This window comes from Megachile rotundata, chromosome 9 (genome assembly GCF_050947335.1).
Source record: "Megachile rotundata isolate GNS110a chromosome 9, iyMegRotu1, whole genome shotgun sequence".
Lineage (NCBI taxonomy): Eukaryota > Metazoa > Arthropoda > Insecta > Hymenoptera > Megachilidae > Megachile > Megachile rotundata.
The window spans coordinates 14,641,632-14,659,223 of NC_134991.1; the positions used below are offsets into that span (position 1 = coordinate 14,641,632).

Genomic DNA, 17,592 nt, shown 5'->3' on the forward strand with positions numbered 1-17,592 from the left:
TCTTTTATTTTATGAAATGCACTATCGCATTATTTCTCTACATTAGAAAGTAATTTCATTATATTACAAAGTAACAGTACTCAACAAATAAAGCACAGTTTTAACTTTAACCAATCTGTCCTATACTTCCATCACAGATGTCGCCACTCTAGAAAATCAGAACCAAACAAAAGCTTCACATAAAATATGAATAACAAAACATACAAGTTATCGTCAACGAGGATACAATTTATTAAAATTCTGTGTACAATATAAAAACGATTCGTAAGGATTAAAACCATCTGACAAAAGGTAGCCTTCCGAGTGTGGTTCCTCTTTTTCACCATAAAATTCGAGCACCACACATCCGTCCTTAGTCGTGTTTTCCGATATTGAGTCCTTTTTCATTCAACCAGGAGGGCTCAATGACAGACAAACCACGAAGATAACATCTTCCAGTGGCTACGACCTCCGTGAACAATACCAACGGTGGCTTCGTACCATGTAACGTCGACGAAGGATGTATTGCTACGGGCTGCTTCGAGCTCACCTACACAGACACACAATTCAATTACTCCAAAATTCTCGTTACACAGTCAACGGCTGAAAACTTACTTAAACTGCGCCCTATACTCGGGGAACTTGTTTAAGCTTCAAATTCCTGGCAGGACGGACAAATAATACTAACTAAACCGGTGAAAAAAGTTACCCCTAATTGTGTAAAGTTTTTAATCTGACTTCTTGTTTTTCTTTGGCGAATTAGATACTCGTCATGAACTTCGCTCGTGCGAATGCGATTAACTTCGTTTTTTCACGTTGTTTGCATCTTCGTTATTTGAATTGAGTAAAACAGTTGTTCTGTATAATTCAGTAGACATTTTTTAGTTTAAGAATTAATTATAAATATTGAGTGAATAATTTTTTATAATTCAACAACTAAGTGAAGCAAATTAATATTAAAATTTCAACATTTTTGATAAAATTACTTGAAGCAAATAATATTCTATAAGAATATGACCATATTTTTTTTTAATTTAAACCCTTGACGGCCCTCAATGAGAAAATGCAAAAAAAGAATTTGACTAAATTTTTCGACATTTCGTAACAAATTGATGGAATTAAAAAAAATATTTTATAATAGCCCAATCCTTCGTGAATAAAACAAAAAAGAATGTAGCTAAATTGGTTGAGTAGTTTCTGAGAAAAAAATTCGTAAGTGAAGCCTGTTTATAAATTAATACAGGGTGTGTCACAACTAGTGTTCTTCTGACTGGTTTTCCTTAAAATTTTTCGTTATTATAAAACAAATAGACCAATCCACAAAAAATATCTTATACCAACCCAATCCTTCGTGAATAAAACAAAAAAGAATGTAGCTAAATTGGTTGAGTAGTTTCTGAGAAAAAAATTCGTAAGTGAAGTCTACTTTTTGACAAAAATTGCAAACTTTGAAAGCTTGTTATTTTTTAACAAATTCGAAACCGGCAAAATGATGACTTAAACCCCCCCTAATTTCGCGTGGACTACAACATATTACGATTGGAGCAAAATCGCAGATGGCGAAGTTGGAATTTTAACAACAGACTTCGTGAGTGGAATAGTTCAAGGACTTCGAGATTGAAGATGGTTGTAACAATTACAAAAGGGTGAACACTGACTGTAACATAATTGTGATCCCTCTGCAATTCCGCCAGATTGTCGTAGAGACCCTCGAGAAGCGCTTTCCTCAATTGCTCCGTATTCGCAGCGCAACTCGCCTTCTCCAAATTCGCGCGTTCCGCCAATGCGGCGAGTTGCTGTCGCACCTCCACGGCATACTCCAGATTTCTATGATGCAGAAAGTTCTCGTGACACCAGACCTTCTTCTGCTTCGTGTTCATGTATGCACGGAAAACGTTCAGCAACGTGACGTGATCTCCCTCGGGTGAAGCGAATCTGGAACGAACGAAACAGACTGGCGACGTTGCACGTAACAAAGTGCAAGTATCGATCACCCTTCGAGACTGTTTGACGTTTAAAAGAATACAGCCTGCTCTACATTCGTGAATTTTTTAAACTATTCCTCGCCATACAAACTTTCTCTCTTAACATTTTCATAAACCTTTATTTCGTTTAGGAGGAATCTTTTAAACTGTGCTACTATTATCTTCATAACTCAACATTTTGGTCTTGCAAGGTTTTTGTCCTGTCTTTTAAATTTTACTTCTGTTCGCATTTGCAACTGTCTGTGTTATTAAGCTTCTTACCCTACGAATTTTATTTGGATTCTGTAAAACTGCTTCCACACATTTATTTCGTTTACTCTTCTATATTCAGGAATTTTTTAAACTGTGCTACTATTATCTTCATAACTCAACATTTTGATCTTGCAAGGTTTTTATCCTGTCTTTTAAATTTTACCTCTGTTCGCATTTGCAACTATCTGTGTTATTAAGCTTCTTACCCTACGAATTTTGTTTGGACTCTGTAAAACTGCTTCAAAGGTTCACCAATATAATCGTTTAAAAAATGATTCCACAGCTAATCTTCATTCGTGTCGAAATCGTTTCTTCAAAAATCGTTTGGCGAATTAAAAACAAACTTTGTTAAAAATTGAGTACTATAGACTATAAAAGGAGATTAAGAAGTTGAGGAAGTATAGCGGTAGACTCAAGGAAGTAGTGAAACTAAGAATTTTGAAAGGAAGTGAATAAAATCGATACCTCGATCTGGCGACGTAAGCTTGCTGTCTTTTGGCAGGTGGATCGGTGAAAACAGACTCTCCTGATAATAACGAAACGACTGTGAGAGCTTCTTCGAGGCACTGATATTCGACGGAAGCCAGAATCACCTTGGTGAACCGTGGATCCAATGGGAATAAAGACATTGTCCTGCCGAGCGTAGTCAGCTGCGGCGGAGAACCTATTCGCGTGAAAATCAAATGAGAAACTTTGATCTGACATGGTAATACCGATAGAACAGAAACTGGCAGGAAAATAACGGCCGAATGTTCTCAATGGTTTCAGACAAAAATTCGGTTCCTTTTCTACTTACTATACAATTATACTTCTCTTGCTTTAATAAATAAAATTTGAAAAAATAATATTGCAATTGTCATTTTTCTTATATTGTAACATGATATCGTAATTTTAATAAAAAATTTTGTATATTCGTGTAGAACCTTGAAATATCCAAAAGAAAATCACGTACAAGATTTATGTAAGCAAATATTAAATAATTTTCTATCTTGACTGCAAGTGCATATTAAATAATTTTTGAAGATCAAATTTATTTTCATTTAAAAATTCCTCGGAAGAAATGTTCAAAATACGCTGAACATTTATAGCGAACGTTTCAAGCTATTCTCCTAGAAAGGATGTTTACATGTAGAAACCATTTTTCTTGTAAATATTGAAAAACTTGTTAAAATTTATGAGAGAATTCCGATTCAAGCTTGGACCAAAGGAATATTGGATTTTATAAAACGACAATATCGAAATCGTGGAAAAATGAAAATGGCGTTTAATATCGTGGATTGGTCATCGCTGTCGTAAGATGCCAATCGAATTGAAAATGCCTGGGTATAAGTATAGAAAACACTTTGAAAAATTGAAATGTACAAATTGAAACATACTGTTTGGAAAATAAAGTCGATGTCGACATGTAGACGTAAATGTAATTCATAAATTTGGAAATATAGAATTGGTAAATTTGTAAATTCACATATTCACACATTAACAAATTTAAATTCGTAAGCTTAAAAATTCAAAAAGTGGATGGTTAGTACATTCTTAAATATAAAACTGAATTACAAAATGTAGAAATTGAAAGTTACTTGGGATACAACATACACAGCCCAATATTCCTAGCAGTCCCTGTAAGATACAGCAACTTTAGTAAATACTTCAGTAAATATTATAAAATTTGTCTAAATAAAAACTTGTCCTTCTGTAAACTACGTGATAAAAACTATGAACTACACTATGACAAATCTCTACATCTGCAAATAATTACACTAACCCTTAACAGCGCCAAGTTTCTCCAAACAGGTCACCGCGACGTCGACAGCCTCTTTCGGTGGTTTGTCCATAAAATCAAAGGTGGTGATATCAACCCCGATGGCTAGCAGTTGCAGGGCAACTCCCGCGAGAGAGCATCTCTGTATCTCGGGCACGGGCATCTCCTTCATTCTCTCGAATTCTTCTTTGGTGTAAGTTCTGTAACATTTGCCGGCCGTTTCTCGGCCCGCCCTGCCCGTCCTCTGCCAAGCTTGTGCCTTTGAGACTTTCTCCACCCTCAATACATCCAATCCTGTCGTTGGATGATGAGTTCTCGCTTTGACCACGCCGGTGTCGATCACGTGTCGAATTCCTGTGTAATTTCATCGGGAATCACTGTGCAGCAGGACGTCAGAATCCTCTCGCGGATGTAATCACGAAAGCGCGGCAAGTAATCAAGTCTGTCACGAACGAGTACCGAGCTTTCGGCTCGTGATATTAGCAGATTGCCACGCTCGCGGAAAATGAGATTGCTTTCTCTGATGAACAATTTGCCGAATTAACCTGTTGCGTAAGTCGGAATATTTTTCGGAAGTATTCTACTTTAAGGAAAACTTTTCGAATATTTAGCGTCTTAACATTCCTTCGTGTCATGTTTTATTGCTTGTTTACTCGCTAGGCGTTTTAAGTTCGAAGCGCGCCGGTTTGGTAATAGGCTCGCGTCAACTGAACGCGATCAGTTACGGCGAGAGTCGTGGTTACTCGTCGACAAAGGGAACATCGTGCTGCGATTATGATTGATAGCAGTTTAGGACTATGTTGTGTTCCCGTTATAAGTATACGTGTGTATCGATACATTGTTATGTTGTGTATAGAGTTACATAAATATACTAATGTGCGTTACATACACATACCCTTACATTTTCAATGATCTAGTTCTGATAAAAAATGACCAGTATGCCCAGTCCTTCTCTATCAGACCTTCATCTAATCTTCATAAACAAGCCCTAGAAATCTCAGACAACATAATAATTATTTTCCAAAAATGTCCAGCGACTCTCGATCTCCCAAAATCTCCAAAGCTTTCAAACCATATCAATGGAGATCGCAACACGACAGCTCGTTTTCGAAACCAATTTCACCGGTGTAGTCCGGGGTTCATTTACCGACGGATTTTAACGATCAGCTAACTTCGCTGTACCAATTTATACGTACCACCAATGGTTACAGAGGTTTCAGCCACGTTGGTAGCCAGAACGAGTTTCCGCATTCCAGGAGGGGATGGTTTAAAGGCTTCTAATTGTTGGTGAGTAGGCAAAGCAGAATACAATGGAAAGACCTTTAAAGGACAATATCCCTGTCCGTCCAATTGTTTAGCTACTTGCCTTGCGCTCGCGACTGCAGCTTCTATTTCTTCCTGTCCAGTTAAAAAGACCAGAATGTCCTCGCTGAAGAGAAGACAGAAAAATGCGGGATATTGTTTGTTTCCTTTTGACCTACTTTCTTTTCGAATAGCTCTTCTCTAATTTAATAAAAGTAACGGTACGTAAACACCGACGTCTTTTAATTGACTTGTCAAGTTGAAAATTAGACCGACAATTTTTTCTTGTTTTACCTTGCTGCTGGAACTGTGAAGACATGTTGCAGACGTTTTAATCGTGATACGAAATTAAAATTTAGCGAATGATAATTATTTGCAGGAATTGTTTTTACTTTAAAGATTGCTTGTAATTTATGAATGATCGAGTGGTAATTTTTAACGTTATAGAGTCATGAATATGTTTTATAGCAACAATACCTTGCTTTTCAGCAATTGTTAAATATTTAACATTTTACTAAAAATTATGTGACGCTCGTTAGAGACAATCTATAATATCAAAAGAATTAATACCGGAACAAAAAAGTATGTTTTCCCGTACACAGTTACTTGTAATAATTTATCAGAGTCAGAACAAGTCTGACCATTTGACCTTTTTTTTAACACTAAAACTACCAAACCGGTCAAATGACCGCTCCACAAATTTCTTACTATAAGGTGCACATTTTGTTAAAGTACATTCCTTGAAATCAGCATTGATTTCCATCAAGATAAAGAATAAATATGTGTGCTAATTTATGTTTCCTCACTTGTATATTTATTCTTTAACTTCATTTTTAATTTCAAAGTAAGTGTACATTATATGTCGGTAGGTTTAGTGTTAAATAACTCCTTCAGTGAAAAATCCTACATGGTCAAGTTTCGTATTTATCGTTACTTAACTAGACAAAAATTAATTTCGAATGTTTAAATTCCATTTAAAACTGTTCTTAAATAAGAACGCGTAGATCGTCTTCGCTTAAACCGATACCAGAAGCAGAGAAACAAGATGGCGGCCGCTTACTTGGCGGGATTGTCGCGATGGATCTGAAAGGCGGTAACAAGCGCGGAGAACGCATAATCTTCCTGCGACTTGACGGCATGATAAATCTTCACCGGATGCTGACGGCCCTCCAAGTATACGGCCGGTGCTTGAAAATACTTGGCAAACTTATCGACGTCCATCGTCGCTGACATGACTAGCAGCTTCAGCGGTGGTAGGTTCTTAAGCTTCCGCAGGTTCTGCGCCCGTCGAGCCACACCTAACAGCACGTCGGTCTGCACCGACCGTTCGTGAGCTTCGTCCAAGATCACCACCGAATAATCCGACAGAATTTCGTCGGTCATCGCCTCGCGGACCATCATTCCGTCCGTCAAATATTTGATTCGAGTTTGAGCGGATGTGACGTCCTCGAAACGAACGCAATAGCCGACTAATTTGCCCGTTTCGACGCCCTGCTCTTGAGCCACTCTGCGCGCTACGCTCACGGCGGCCACACGTCGGGGCTGAGTGATACCGATGCAACCGGAAGAGCCGGCTATTCCGGTAGTGAGAAGCAGCTGAGGAATCTGAGTCGTCTTTCCACTGCCCGTTTCACCGATTATGATCAGGGTGCTGTTCTTACGGATCTCTTCGAGAAGTCTGTAAAGAAAATTGGATTGACAAGCGGTTAGTTCATTGTGGAGGCAAGTAGGGAACAGTGTCGGTGTCAAGTTTGTGTAAAGTACGGAATTTTGAAATTTCTAATGTGATTATAATTATTGAGCGAGATCAATAATTATACTTGACTTATAAGTTCTGGAAATTAACGGTCAATTTTGAACTTTGACCCCATGCACAGTAGCAAAACGTTACAAATAGTGCAGGTTGTGGACTAAAAAATTGGCGTCCATCTAGCGACGAAACGGGTGAACTAAACCTAAAAAGTGAGGGTCCGAACACGCATATAAGAAAAATAAAAAAATGAATATTTCGGCACTCTGACGACGTAGTATGGTTTCTGAGGCATTTAGAAACAAATTTCTATTAGGGTTTGATGCGTTTTGATGCCTAATAAAGCCAGAAAATCAATTTTTGTCAAAAAACTAAAATTTCGATTTTCTCGAAAACTAGGGACTTTTCCGAAATTCTGAGATATACAAATTCTTCCTTGTCGCCTAGGGAATCGAACGAATCTAATTATAGCTGGCTAGGACCATTATTAAAGAAAATAGAAAAATAGCCCATTTCATGGACTAAAAAATTGTCGTCCATCTAGCGGTGAAAGTTGGAACTACAAAAATAGAAAATCCCGATTTTCTCGAAACCTAGGGATTTTTACAAAATTCCGAGATATACAAATTGTTCCTTGTCGCCTACGGAATCGAACGAATCTAATTATAGCTGGCTAGGACCATTATTAAAGAAAATAGAAAAATAGCCCATTTCATGGACTAAAAAATTGCCGTCCATCTAGCGGTGAAAGTTGGAACTACAAAAATATAAAAATGCGATTTTCTCGAAAATTAGCGAACTTTGAGTACTTCTGAGGCTCAGAAAGTGTTATGTGATCGCAGTAGAAGCAAAATAATGCAATAAAAGCTTCCTAAAGGCTTTAATAAAGAAAATGAAAAAAATGTCATTTTATGGAGAAAATTTGTGGCGCCATCTAGCGGCGAAACTGCGAACTAAACTGGAAAAACGTATGTCCGTACACGCGTTAAGGAAAAATATAAAAGATAATATTTCGCAACTTTAACGACGCAGTATGCTTCTTCAAACATTTTAAAGCAATTTTTGTTTAATAAGTTATTCATTTTTTTGCCTATTAAGCCCAGAAAATCAATTTTTATTTGACCCCTTAACGCGTGTACGGACATACGTTTTTTCAGTTTAGTTCGTAGTTCCGCCGCTAGATGGCGCCACAAATTTTCTCCATAAAATGGCATTTTTTTCATTTTCTTTATTAAAGCCTTTAGAAAGCTTTTATTGCATTATTTTGCTTCCAATGCGATCACATAACACTTTCTGAGTCTCAGAAGTACTTAAAATTCGCTAGTTTTCGAGAAAATCGAAATTTTAGTTTTTTGTAGTTCTAACTTTCACCGCTAGATGGACGCCAATTTTTTAGTCCATGAAATGGGCTATTTTTCTATTTTCTTTAATAATGGTCCTAGCCAGCTATAATTAGATTCGTTCGATTCCGTAGGCGACAAGGAAGAATTTGTATATCTCAGAATTTTGGAAAAGTCCCTAGTTTTCGAGAAAATCGAAATTTTAGTTTTTCGTAGTTCCAACTTTCGCCGCTAGATGGACGGCAATTTTTTAGTCCATGAAATGGGCTATTTTTCTATTTTCTTTAATAATGGTCCTAGCAGGCTATAATTAGATTCGTTCGATTCCTTAGGCGATAAGGAAGAATTTGTATATCTCAGAATTTCGGAAAAGTCCCTAGTTTTCGAGAAAATCGAAATTTTAGTTTTTCGTAGTTCCGCCGCTCGCCGCTAGATGGCGCCACCTGTACCGTTTTGAACCGAATTCGACAAAAATTGATTTTCTGGCTTTATTAGGCATCAAAACGCATCGAACCCTAATAGAAATTTGTTTCTAAATGCCTCAGGAACCATACTACGTCGTCAAAGTGCCGAAATATTGCACTTTGCATGCGCAGTATAATTGACATAAGCGGCTCATGTACGTATCGCAGTGCTGACACAAAATAATTAATTACTCATTACTCGAACATTATTTATGAACTTTTCTGATCGAACCATGTAAATAATGCATTGTAAGATGGGTTGAATTACTTATTATAAATTTCTAAAAACCAAATCTCCAAGTGCCCCCGTGCTTAAATTTTCAAATTTTCAAACATGAAATTTGCATCGTTCCAAAAAATCAAATATACAAATTACATTTCCGAATTATTATATTTTATACACAGTTTATCCTCAGAGCAAATGAGTTTATATTTTACATTAAAAAATTATTGTTTTCGGAACGCGTTATTCTGCATAGTGGTGTCATCTACACATCAATTTAGTGAGTTACATGTACAGAGTCGATGCTTCACCATTTTGTCTCACGATGCTCCACATGTACGAGTAAAGAATATTATTTAAAGGTAGGGCAGACAGCAATGAAGGTTATATCCAAAAAACATAAATGAGATAATTCTTACCGCTTCCGCAGCCTGTACACTGGTAAAGATTTCCTTTGTTGTTGTAAGCTAATTCCTTTATCTAGAGTTTCTGACTGAACAGTTTGTGGTGTGTCGTCGTACTTTTGAATTTTAGTAGGACTATCATTAAACACAACGGTATTAGGACGTTTCGGTGCTAATTTTGAAAAACTGGAAGTGCCCATTACACTGTACTTCGAATCTGCATTGTCGTGGACCCCCATTTTGTTTAAAATGCGAAGAAAATCAACGAACTTATCACTAATAACTATCCACGAGCACGCACGTGTTGCACACTACAGCTGTGTGTAAATAAGCGTCTTGACAGAACTATAGCCAATGGCGTCATCATATCATATATCACAAGTTTTATTTTATGAAAAGATTGTTCACTTTTAGAAATAACATTTTTAATTAGTACAATGGAATTTAAAAATTTATCGAAATTAATTAAATGAATAAATAAAAGGCAAAGTTATATGTTAAGGTAAGTAAATTTCCTATTCAGTGTTGTATGTAAAATACAGGTATATTTCTTAAACATAATCAAATATTTTACATGCATAAAATACATCTTTTGTTAGTTGCAGGTGATTATGAAAATGGTCTAAGTCAAATTCCAGGAGTCAGCTTTCCACTTATTTGTACTATATTGATTAATTTTACTATATTGTGGAAAGACTTTTTAAAAACATTTGTAAACTAAATTAGAAATGATATAAGTTTTTTTAAAATTATGACTTAGATTACTTTCATAATTACTAGCATATATCGTACAGTGTAAAAAACACTCCACGAATTTCTTTCTTATTTTACAGTCACTAAGATTTAATATAAAAGAAATTATGTAATTATATATTGGATTAATATTAGCAGCTGTAAAAGAAAGCCATATAAAGTCAATCACATTATTTTTCTTTTTGTTCAAACATACATCATTTACACTAACAATAACCTATACTTACATATTACAACTTCTTACATTGTTAAAAAATTAGCAATTAAAAACCTGTACATATATATATATGTATATTTCTTGTTAAAACAAGAGATAAAAAATTATTCTTGATTTACTTGCATTACAAACATGCTACCTCATTGGACTTAATAAGTTGTATTATTAAAATTTGTTAATGCTAAAACAAATGATACAGATCTGTCATTTATCAACCACTGACATTTATTAACTATCAATTAAAAATCGATTTATCGACTTGTCAGAAATGATGATTGGCTTTGAACATATCAATTAAGAAATTATCACAGATTAATGCTGTGTGAGAGGAAGACACAGTGAGCAAATCTTCTTAACAAGATTTTACACGAGCACAGTTATTTATATTTCAAATTTGATTCTAGAAAATGCATCATCGTAATGGTCGATGAACTGGCGCTTTGAGATGAGGCGGTATCTAAAAGCGTAAAAGAAATATTTAATACATTATACCTAAATATAAATAACCTGAAGCATTAGAAAATATTTATGTATAATTACCATTCCACCAATACGCGCAAGATAACGATTTCTTATACTAATATCAGACTGAGGCTGTAAAAGATCATCAGTTGATAAATCTGAAGTAGATTCTGGAGATAATAATTTCTCTCTCTCGAGGCTTTCAGGTGAACGCCGAATTGCGTCATATTTTTCTCTCTGATTTGGTGTCATATTCAAATAACTATCACCCGTTGCTGCATCCAAAAGCCAGATTGCAACAGTAGTTATTAATGAAACTGTTAAAAAAAAAATGGTGGTTAAAAATTTTTATAAAAATATCAATATGATTGTTGGTTGTAAATTAAAATGTAGAAAAAATAAGAAACATACTCCATAACCAGCCTAAGAAGAACATCTCAAGCATGAAGTAACCACCATGGTCAACAATCATACCAGCTAAAATGGAAACTACTGCTAAACCTAAGTTTTGTACAGCTTGCGCGCTGCAAAGAAGAGATTTTGTCAAGTCACGAATTTGTTTTCTATCATAAACAGTACAGTAAGCCTTACTTACATTCCATAAGCAGTACCAAGCTGATATTCTGGAGTAACAAGAGCGATCAATGGCCATAAACTACTGGCAAGCATAGAGTATGATAATCCCATTATAATCATGCATATATAAGGATCCACATACGTGAATGCTAGTAGTCCGTGAGCTACTATAGTTGCTAGAATACTAATAAATACCCATGACACGTTCTTTCCAGTTCTATCAACAACATATCCCAAAATGGGAGATGCAATGGCTGATATAGAGTATACGAGAGAATTAACTATGTTTGCATTTGATGGTTCGAATGCGTATTTCCGTTCAAAAAATACTCTAAGGAAAAGAATTATATAATATTTGTTGCCAATCAAAATATGATAATGAATCTTCCTTATTATTCATACTTACTTTCCTAAGGCGATGAACGGGAATATTGCGACATAATAAGCAATGCAAATGAAAGCGACTAACCAAAATATTAGCTTAAAATCTTTAACATCTGTTAAACTAACAGCTTCAGTTTCTTGTCCTTCCCCTCTTCTCAATAATCTCTCGGCGCGTTTATCCATAAAACCCAATATGCATGTACAGATCATAGAACCCACGCAAGTGAGAGTAGCAAGAAAGAGAACTATGCCAATACACTCTGGTCCTTTATAATACTGAGCCACATAATTGTAGATTGGTTCCATTACCAGAAAGTTTACAGTGGATCCAACTCGTGCAAAACTCAACTGTAATCCAAATACCATGTTCAGTTCCTTTCCTTTGAACCATAAAACTGCATAACTATTCTGTGCAACAGCCAGTGATTCTGCTCCAATACTATAAAATAATAGTTAATTTGTAATATTGTGGCATGCATCCTTTTTCCACCAAGTCCTCTAATTGCAAATAGCTTATGATAGGATACATACCCAAAAATAAAACGTCCAAGCATCATAACCCAAAACTCATTAACCATAGCTCCCATTGCAAATATTATTTGTCCAATTAAAGTGAGTCCCATGTATATAACTGTTCCTAAGCGTATACCAAAAACACTATCCAACAAGAATCCACCAATAAAACAAAGTACTACGTTTGGCCATGAATAAATGGAATAAAGTAGAACAAATCTACTAGTTGACATCCTTAGGTCATTTTTAAAATTATCCTGCAAAGCTCCAGGGTTGTCATAACAAAAGTATGAACCTTAAAAAGAGAAAAACATTTGATTAGAGTATGGAACGAATCTCTAGTCACGAGATAAGCGAATCATCTTAGGAGGGTCAATGACCTAATCATTGAATAATGCCTAAAAAAAATTGCTCAAAAGTATGATATATAATTTCCGTCAATCGAACAAATTATTTATTAATTTTTAACATGAAATTTAATGTTAGTATCATAATGTGAATAGGGAATTAATGATAAGATAAAACTTTGCAGGCAAAGGGAGTTGACTCGCTGATACTCGCGACTTTATCGCATGAATGCACATTCATAACAGGAGGAAAAGTAAATGCCGATTAGAACAGCGATACGGCGGTCGTGTAAAATATTCTCGGGATAAGCTTTTATTTCTTGATGCGCTAAGTCAAGTAAAATAAAATGTTTATCAGAAATATGCGGGCCAAATGTGATTATTCAATATTTCTTGGAAAACATTTCCTTTGTTTCAAATGAACAAAATATTTGGATGATAATACGAATCTCGTAAACAAATAAAAATGTAAAAAATATAAATAAGAATTTAATGTTGATATGAAAGTAACATATAGTGTGTTCCATGATTATTCATTGTAAATTTGAAACTAAAAGTTTCTTTTCCAATTTTCACTCAAATCGATATAAAATCGATAATCAATTTCGTAACTTGAAAGCTTTCTAATACAGACAAATTTTCTATATTCCTACATTAAAAAGTTTGAAACTTATAATTTATAAATATATTTCAAATTTTCGAATTAAAAATTTTACAAATTGGAAAATTAATTACACACATAAAATATGTGGTAAGCAAGGGGGGCTCCATAGTATAATTCGCCCCTGTACTACAACCACGCGTCTTCCGATTGGCTAACTTTAATTATTAATCTACTGAATACTATTTGAACCAAACTTGGGAACGAAACTAAGGTTCCAAATTCCACTTTTTGTCAGTCTGCACTTCGACATTCTATTGTTCGATGATTCATTAATTACCATACAAAGAAAAATATTTTCATAACAGTTATGAAATTACATTAGTAGTTACGAGTAGAATAGAATATATGTTAAACATATAATGCTCAAAATACAAATTAGTGTATTTGAAAAAAATGATTAAAAACTTAATAATTCGATGATAACGCGCCTGTAATGAGGTCAGAATGTACGGAAACAAAAGCGATTAGATATAAACAATGGCTACTCGGTTGAACTTCGATAACATTGCTTTGGTCGTACCGAAACCTGTCAGGCACATCATTGCCAGTCCAAGAAATCTAAATGGCAGTTTTTTAGGGCTGCAAAATCCTCGTAAGGCGATTTCATCGTCAGATCTGTCCAGAGTTCTATCTGGACTTTCTAGTATGCCTCCTTCCATGTTACGTCGTGTATTCCTGGTACTTTAATGTTTACAACGAACAGGCACAGCTACAGGTGCCTCAAATTGCATACGTTCACTTAAATTCACCGTACAGATCATTACACGTTGATCGAACACACACCAGCAAAGTTGTTGCTGAAAAGAGACAGCTGTACCTCGAACAAAAAAAACAACGGATTACATTAGAGATCAGTTCATGAACGCTGACGATTAACTACTTGAAGAAGTTAGGTTCGCGGCCAGTCGTGTCATCGCTAATCTGTCAATCAAACGCGTCATGTGAATGATCTAACGTTAGTCGCGAAAATACAGAATACCAAAAGGTCAACGTAAAAATCTCTAACGTGATGGAAATGCTGCCAACGTTTACATTCTTTGTTTGATTTTCCGCTTCGTGGCGCCCTCATTGAAAATACTGGAAGGTTGGTCGGTAAAAGGGACACCATCAAAGTGTCTCTATCTGTTAATTTTTATAAATTTATTGAGAAACATAACTTATCAGCGAATGTACATAATTATCACTTAAATCTAAGCGTACTTTTTATGAATATTATCTTAAATTTAGAGATCGATATATGAAAGATGTATTCGCCAGGTTACAACCCTTAAGAAGCTACTTCTTCCGTCGCGCCCTCAAACTCGAGCTTCACTTGACACTCTTCCGGTAATCCTTCAACGTCCACTTCCGATTCAGGCGCATTCAACATATTCAACGTTACTTCCGCCGATTTTCCCATTAATCCTTGGTTCGCTGCCTGTTGTTTGGATACTTGTTGTTGCTGGACAACCGTCGATTGTTGCGTTGATTGCTGGGACAGCATTTGTTGTCTGATCGGCATTCCCGCTTCTTCGAACGCTTTCTTCTTTAACGTTGTCCGAATTTGAGAGCTGGAAGGTCAAATTGACCCGTTAATGGTGGGTCGAGACTGACGCAGAGAAATTGAGGAACAACCGTGGGCTCGATGCAGCCTTTGTCAACTTACACCGTTCGTCCCTTGATGTGTTCACTTATTTTGTTCAAGTCTTCGCTGAAGGTCTTTACCGAGTGACGGAGCATCTCAATTTCCTCGTCAGTCCATTTACTACAGATTAAGCGACACAGGAAGTTTTGTAAAAATACAGCCAGCTGTTATTTTGCGGTAAAGCAATTTACACAAGTCATGATTAATTCTCTTTTAAAGGGTTATCTTTCTGGCCTAATTTTTAAAGAAAATTTACTGCAATGAAGATTTTAATGTTTAGAAATTTACTAAATTACAAATCTTCAGTAAAAATCGTACGATCTTTTCAAAATTTGTTGTAACCCTTTAAATGTAAATAATATATTAAAAATGTAAATGAAATCTTATACAATACTGCGTAATCTACATGCATTAATTACATCGAGTTTGAACCTACTGTAAGCATAAACAATATTTATCTCATTCTTACTTTACATACTTTTCGAAATGATAACTATCACAGTTTTAGTAGGTTTTAATCACAAAAAGGATAAAAAAAATAAAATATTTGTTTATGTCGGATGCTTGAAAAGGACAGAAGTAGCGTTAACTTCGTCATTGGTTAATCAGCAGTACCACGTGACCTCTCCCGCGTTTCTCTAACGCACATATTGGTCGCGTGAATTTAAGCGAAAGCATTAAACGCATCGTTATGTTTTTAATGAAAGCAATGCACATGTGTTTATTGTTCAATTACCCTGCCGGTGAGTCCGTCGTTGGATGTAATTGCATAGTCAACTCTCCGAGCTTGTTAAACGCTGCTCCGGCTGCAGTGAAAATCTCACCAACCTAAAACAGTTGTGAAATACTTATCGACTGTCAAATATATATGTACATATAAATATAATTAACACTAATTTTCTTCTTCTCCTATGGACTCTCGTTAAATATTTAAACGAACACTACGTATTAATATAGTGCACCTCATTGTCAGGAAGAAAAAGAATAAAAAAAAGTTCTGTTAGATGCGATCATAACCTAACCTTGTGCCCGCTTATAGACTCCATTGCTAGAGTAGTACAGGGTAAAAGCACGTGACTCACGTAGAAAAAGAAAGACGAGCGGTGGGGGAGAATGACCGTTAAGTGTTATTATGGCGGGAAACTCCCTAAAATCGGCGACAACAGCTGCCTTTTCACTTACCTTGCTCGCAGAGTTCATGTCAGTTTCTGTTGTATCCGTACTTCGCCATCAGGCCAACAATCGTTCGTACGGTATTGCCATCTCGCGTCGTTCACAGAATCCTATCCTTTAAACAATTACATATAACCTGTATCTTTCTTGCGGTCATTTTTTTCTTCCCCCTCTATTTCTCATTATTACACCACTTCGTGGCGGGGTTACTTAATTTTATATTAGATTTGAGCCACGTGTATAGCACTGAAACATGTATGGATATTCAAATTATTTCCAAATGATTCGTGCGTAAACGGAACTTATTTTTAATTTGCATGTTTACGAAAATACTGACGAATTTAATCAGAGACTCTTATTATCTCGAACTATGCATGAGTGGAATAAATATATTTGGATTTGCAGTGATACTAAAAGTAAGAAATATAATTTGTAAAATTAATGAAATTAATTCAAATTCATTTTGTAAGGAATGTTTTCTGTATAAATATTTATTTTTTACAAATCACGTTGCATTACAAAGTATGCTTATTATATACAGGTTAAATTATTTTAAAGTCCTTTAGCTTGTGATGGTAAGTAAATACATTTACATAATATTCATTGACGATTTATTTTAACAAGTAGAAAAAGCTGTTCATGTAGTGTATTGCAAAAATATCCTTTAACAGGAAAGCTACATGTATCCTGTATCGATGTCTGTCAGCCCAATCGAACACTTCCCATTAGCATTCTCAGTAGCAGCAGTCGCATAAAAAGTCGTCTCTCGTTTATTCATTTGACGTCGATTAACACGAGGAAACTCATCGATCGTTGTTCACGTCCTCGCATAAATTAATAGCCTCCGTTTCCACTCGTTGTCAGTTGTAACCGTGACTCTACGAAAATTGCAGAACTCTGACAAAATATTTTCGATGTGCGCCGCAGGATCACCGGTAAGTTTCAGCGTTTTCAGTAAAGGAAAATCTTCCGCTTTCGATCGTCTCAGTCTTCTCGCCGCGTTTCTGTAACACTTCCATAACTGAGGCTCTATCACTATCATTTCAGCGATCGAACACGCTTTTCGCAGGAAATTGATCAGCCCTTCGTCACCGTGATTCAGGTGAATCCACATCGTAACGGAGAAGCAGAACACAACGTCGAAGCGTGACTTCTCGAAACGTCGGAGGTATTCGTGCAGTGTCCGATCCTCGTCCAGAAAATCCAGGCACTCGAAAATAATGCGATCCGGTCGTGGGTTGCGTTCCCGTGCTCGCTCGATTAAGATCGGATCGAGATCCACGCCGAGCAGAGAGATCTCTGGTCGATCGGACGATAAAGCGTTCTCGAGGAAGTCGTGCAACACGAACGTTAAATCCTGAAAACATTAATTCTTTACGATTTATTTTCGAGCGGAGCGTTTAACTTCTCTGCGTACACGA

General features: G+C 35.9%; 4 protein-coding genes and 1 long non-coding RNA gene across 10 annotated transcripts in view; 1 reads left to right on the forward strand and 4 right to left on the reverse strand.

Annotated features, from left to right (window-relative positions):
* Positions 1-207: 207 nt before the first annotated feature.
* ath (ATP-dependent RNA helicase DHX33) lies at positions 208-9,697 on the reverse strand. Of its 2 annotated transcripts, XM_003703719.3 has the most exons (7): positions 9,474-9,697; positions 6,338-6,955; positions 5,172-5,404; positions 3,979-4,329; positions 2,682-2,880; positions 1,638-1,914; positions 208-529 (listed from the first exon to the last, which is right to left on the reverse strand). In XM_003703719.3, exons 1-7 carry the CDS (start codon positions 9,695-9,697, stop codon positions 353-355), a joined length of 2,079 nt encoding a protein of 692 aa, XP_003703767.1. In that variant the 3' UTR covers positions 208-352. The 2 variants fall into 2 exon arrangements, with proteins under 2 accessions (XP_003703767.1, XP_012141814.1); XM_012286424.2 differs by lacking the exon at positions 208-529 and having other exon boundaries at positions 1,663-1,933.
* Positions 9,337-13,071, forward strand: LOC143265122 (uncharacterized). Its single transcript, XR_013039284.1, has 3 exons — positions 9,337-9,495; positions 9,589-12,781; positions 12,896-13,071. It is a non-coding gene; the product is annotated as an uncharacterized LOC143265122 (long non-coding RNA).
* On the reverse strand, positions 9,984-14,391 carry LOC100878301 (lysosomal dipeptide transporter MFSD1). The gene is made up of 7 exons (XM_003703718.3): positions 13,895-14,391; positions 12,382-12,658; positions 11,873-12,289; positions 11,486-11,797; positions 11,302-11,414; positions 10,969-11,207; positions 9,984-10,885 (listed from the first exon to the last, which is right to left on the reverse strand). Exons 1-7 carry the CDS (start codon positions 14,031-14,033, stop codon positions 10,841-10,843), a joined length of 1,542 nt encoding a protein of 513 aa, XP_003703766.1. The 5' UTR covers positions 14,034-14,391; the 3' UTR covers positions 9,984-10,840.
* A 108-nt stretch (positions 14,392-14,499) lies between these two features.
* Positions 14,500-16,336, reverse strand: LOC100878188 (BPTF-associated chromatin complex component 1). 4 transcript variants are annotated; one of them, XM_012286413.2, is made up of 4 exons: positions 16,181-16,336; positions 15,735-15,826; positions 15,020-15,118; positions 14,500-14,924 (listed from the first exon to the last, which is right to left on the reverse strand). In XM_012286413.2, exons 1-4 carry the CDS (start codon positions 16,196-16,198, stop codon positions 14,642-14,644), a joined length of 492 nt encoding a protein of 163 aa, XP_012141803.1. In that variant the 5' UTR covers positions 16,199-16,336; the 3' UTR covers positions 14,500-14,641. The 4 variants fall into 4 exon arrangements, with proteins under 4 accessions (XP_012141803.1, XP_012141802.1, XP_076391363.1 ...); XM_012286412.2 differs by lacking the exon at positions 16,181-16,336 and adding an exon at positions 16,021-16,174; XM_076535248.1 differs by lacking the exon at positions 16,181-16,336 and adding an exon at positions 15,961-15,981.
* Positions 16,337-16,646: 310 nt separating this feature from the next.
* Positions 16,647-17,592, reverse strand: part of LOC105662601 (putative RNA methyltransferase CG11342) — a 63,582-nt gene continuing 62,636 nt past the window's right edge. For both annotated transcript variants that reach the window (XM_076535245.1, XM_012286415.2), the window contains one exon: positions 16,647-17,528. In XM_076535245.1, coding sequence (XP_076391360.1) covers positions 16,989-17,528 — 540 coding nt within the window. In that variant the 3' untranslated portion in view covers positions 16,647-16,988. The remainder of the gene's footprint in view (positions 17,529-17,592) is intronic.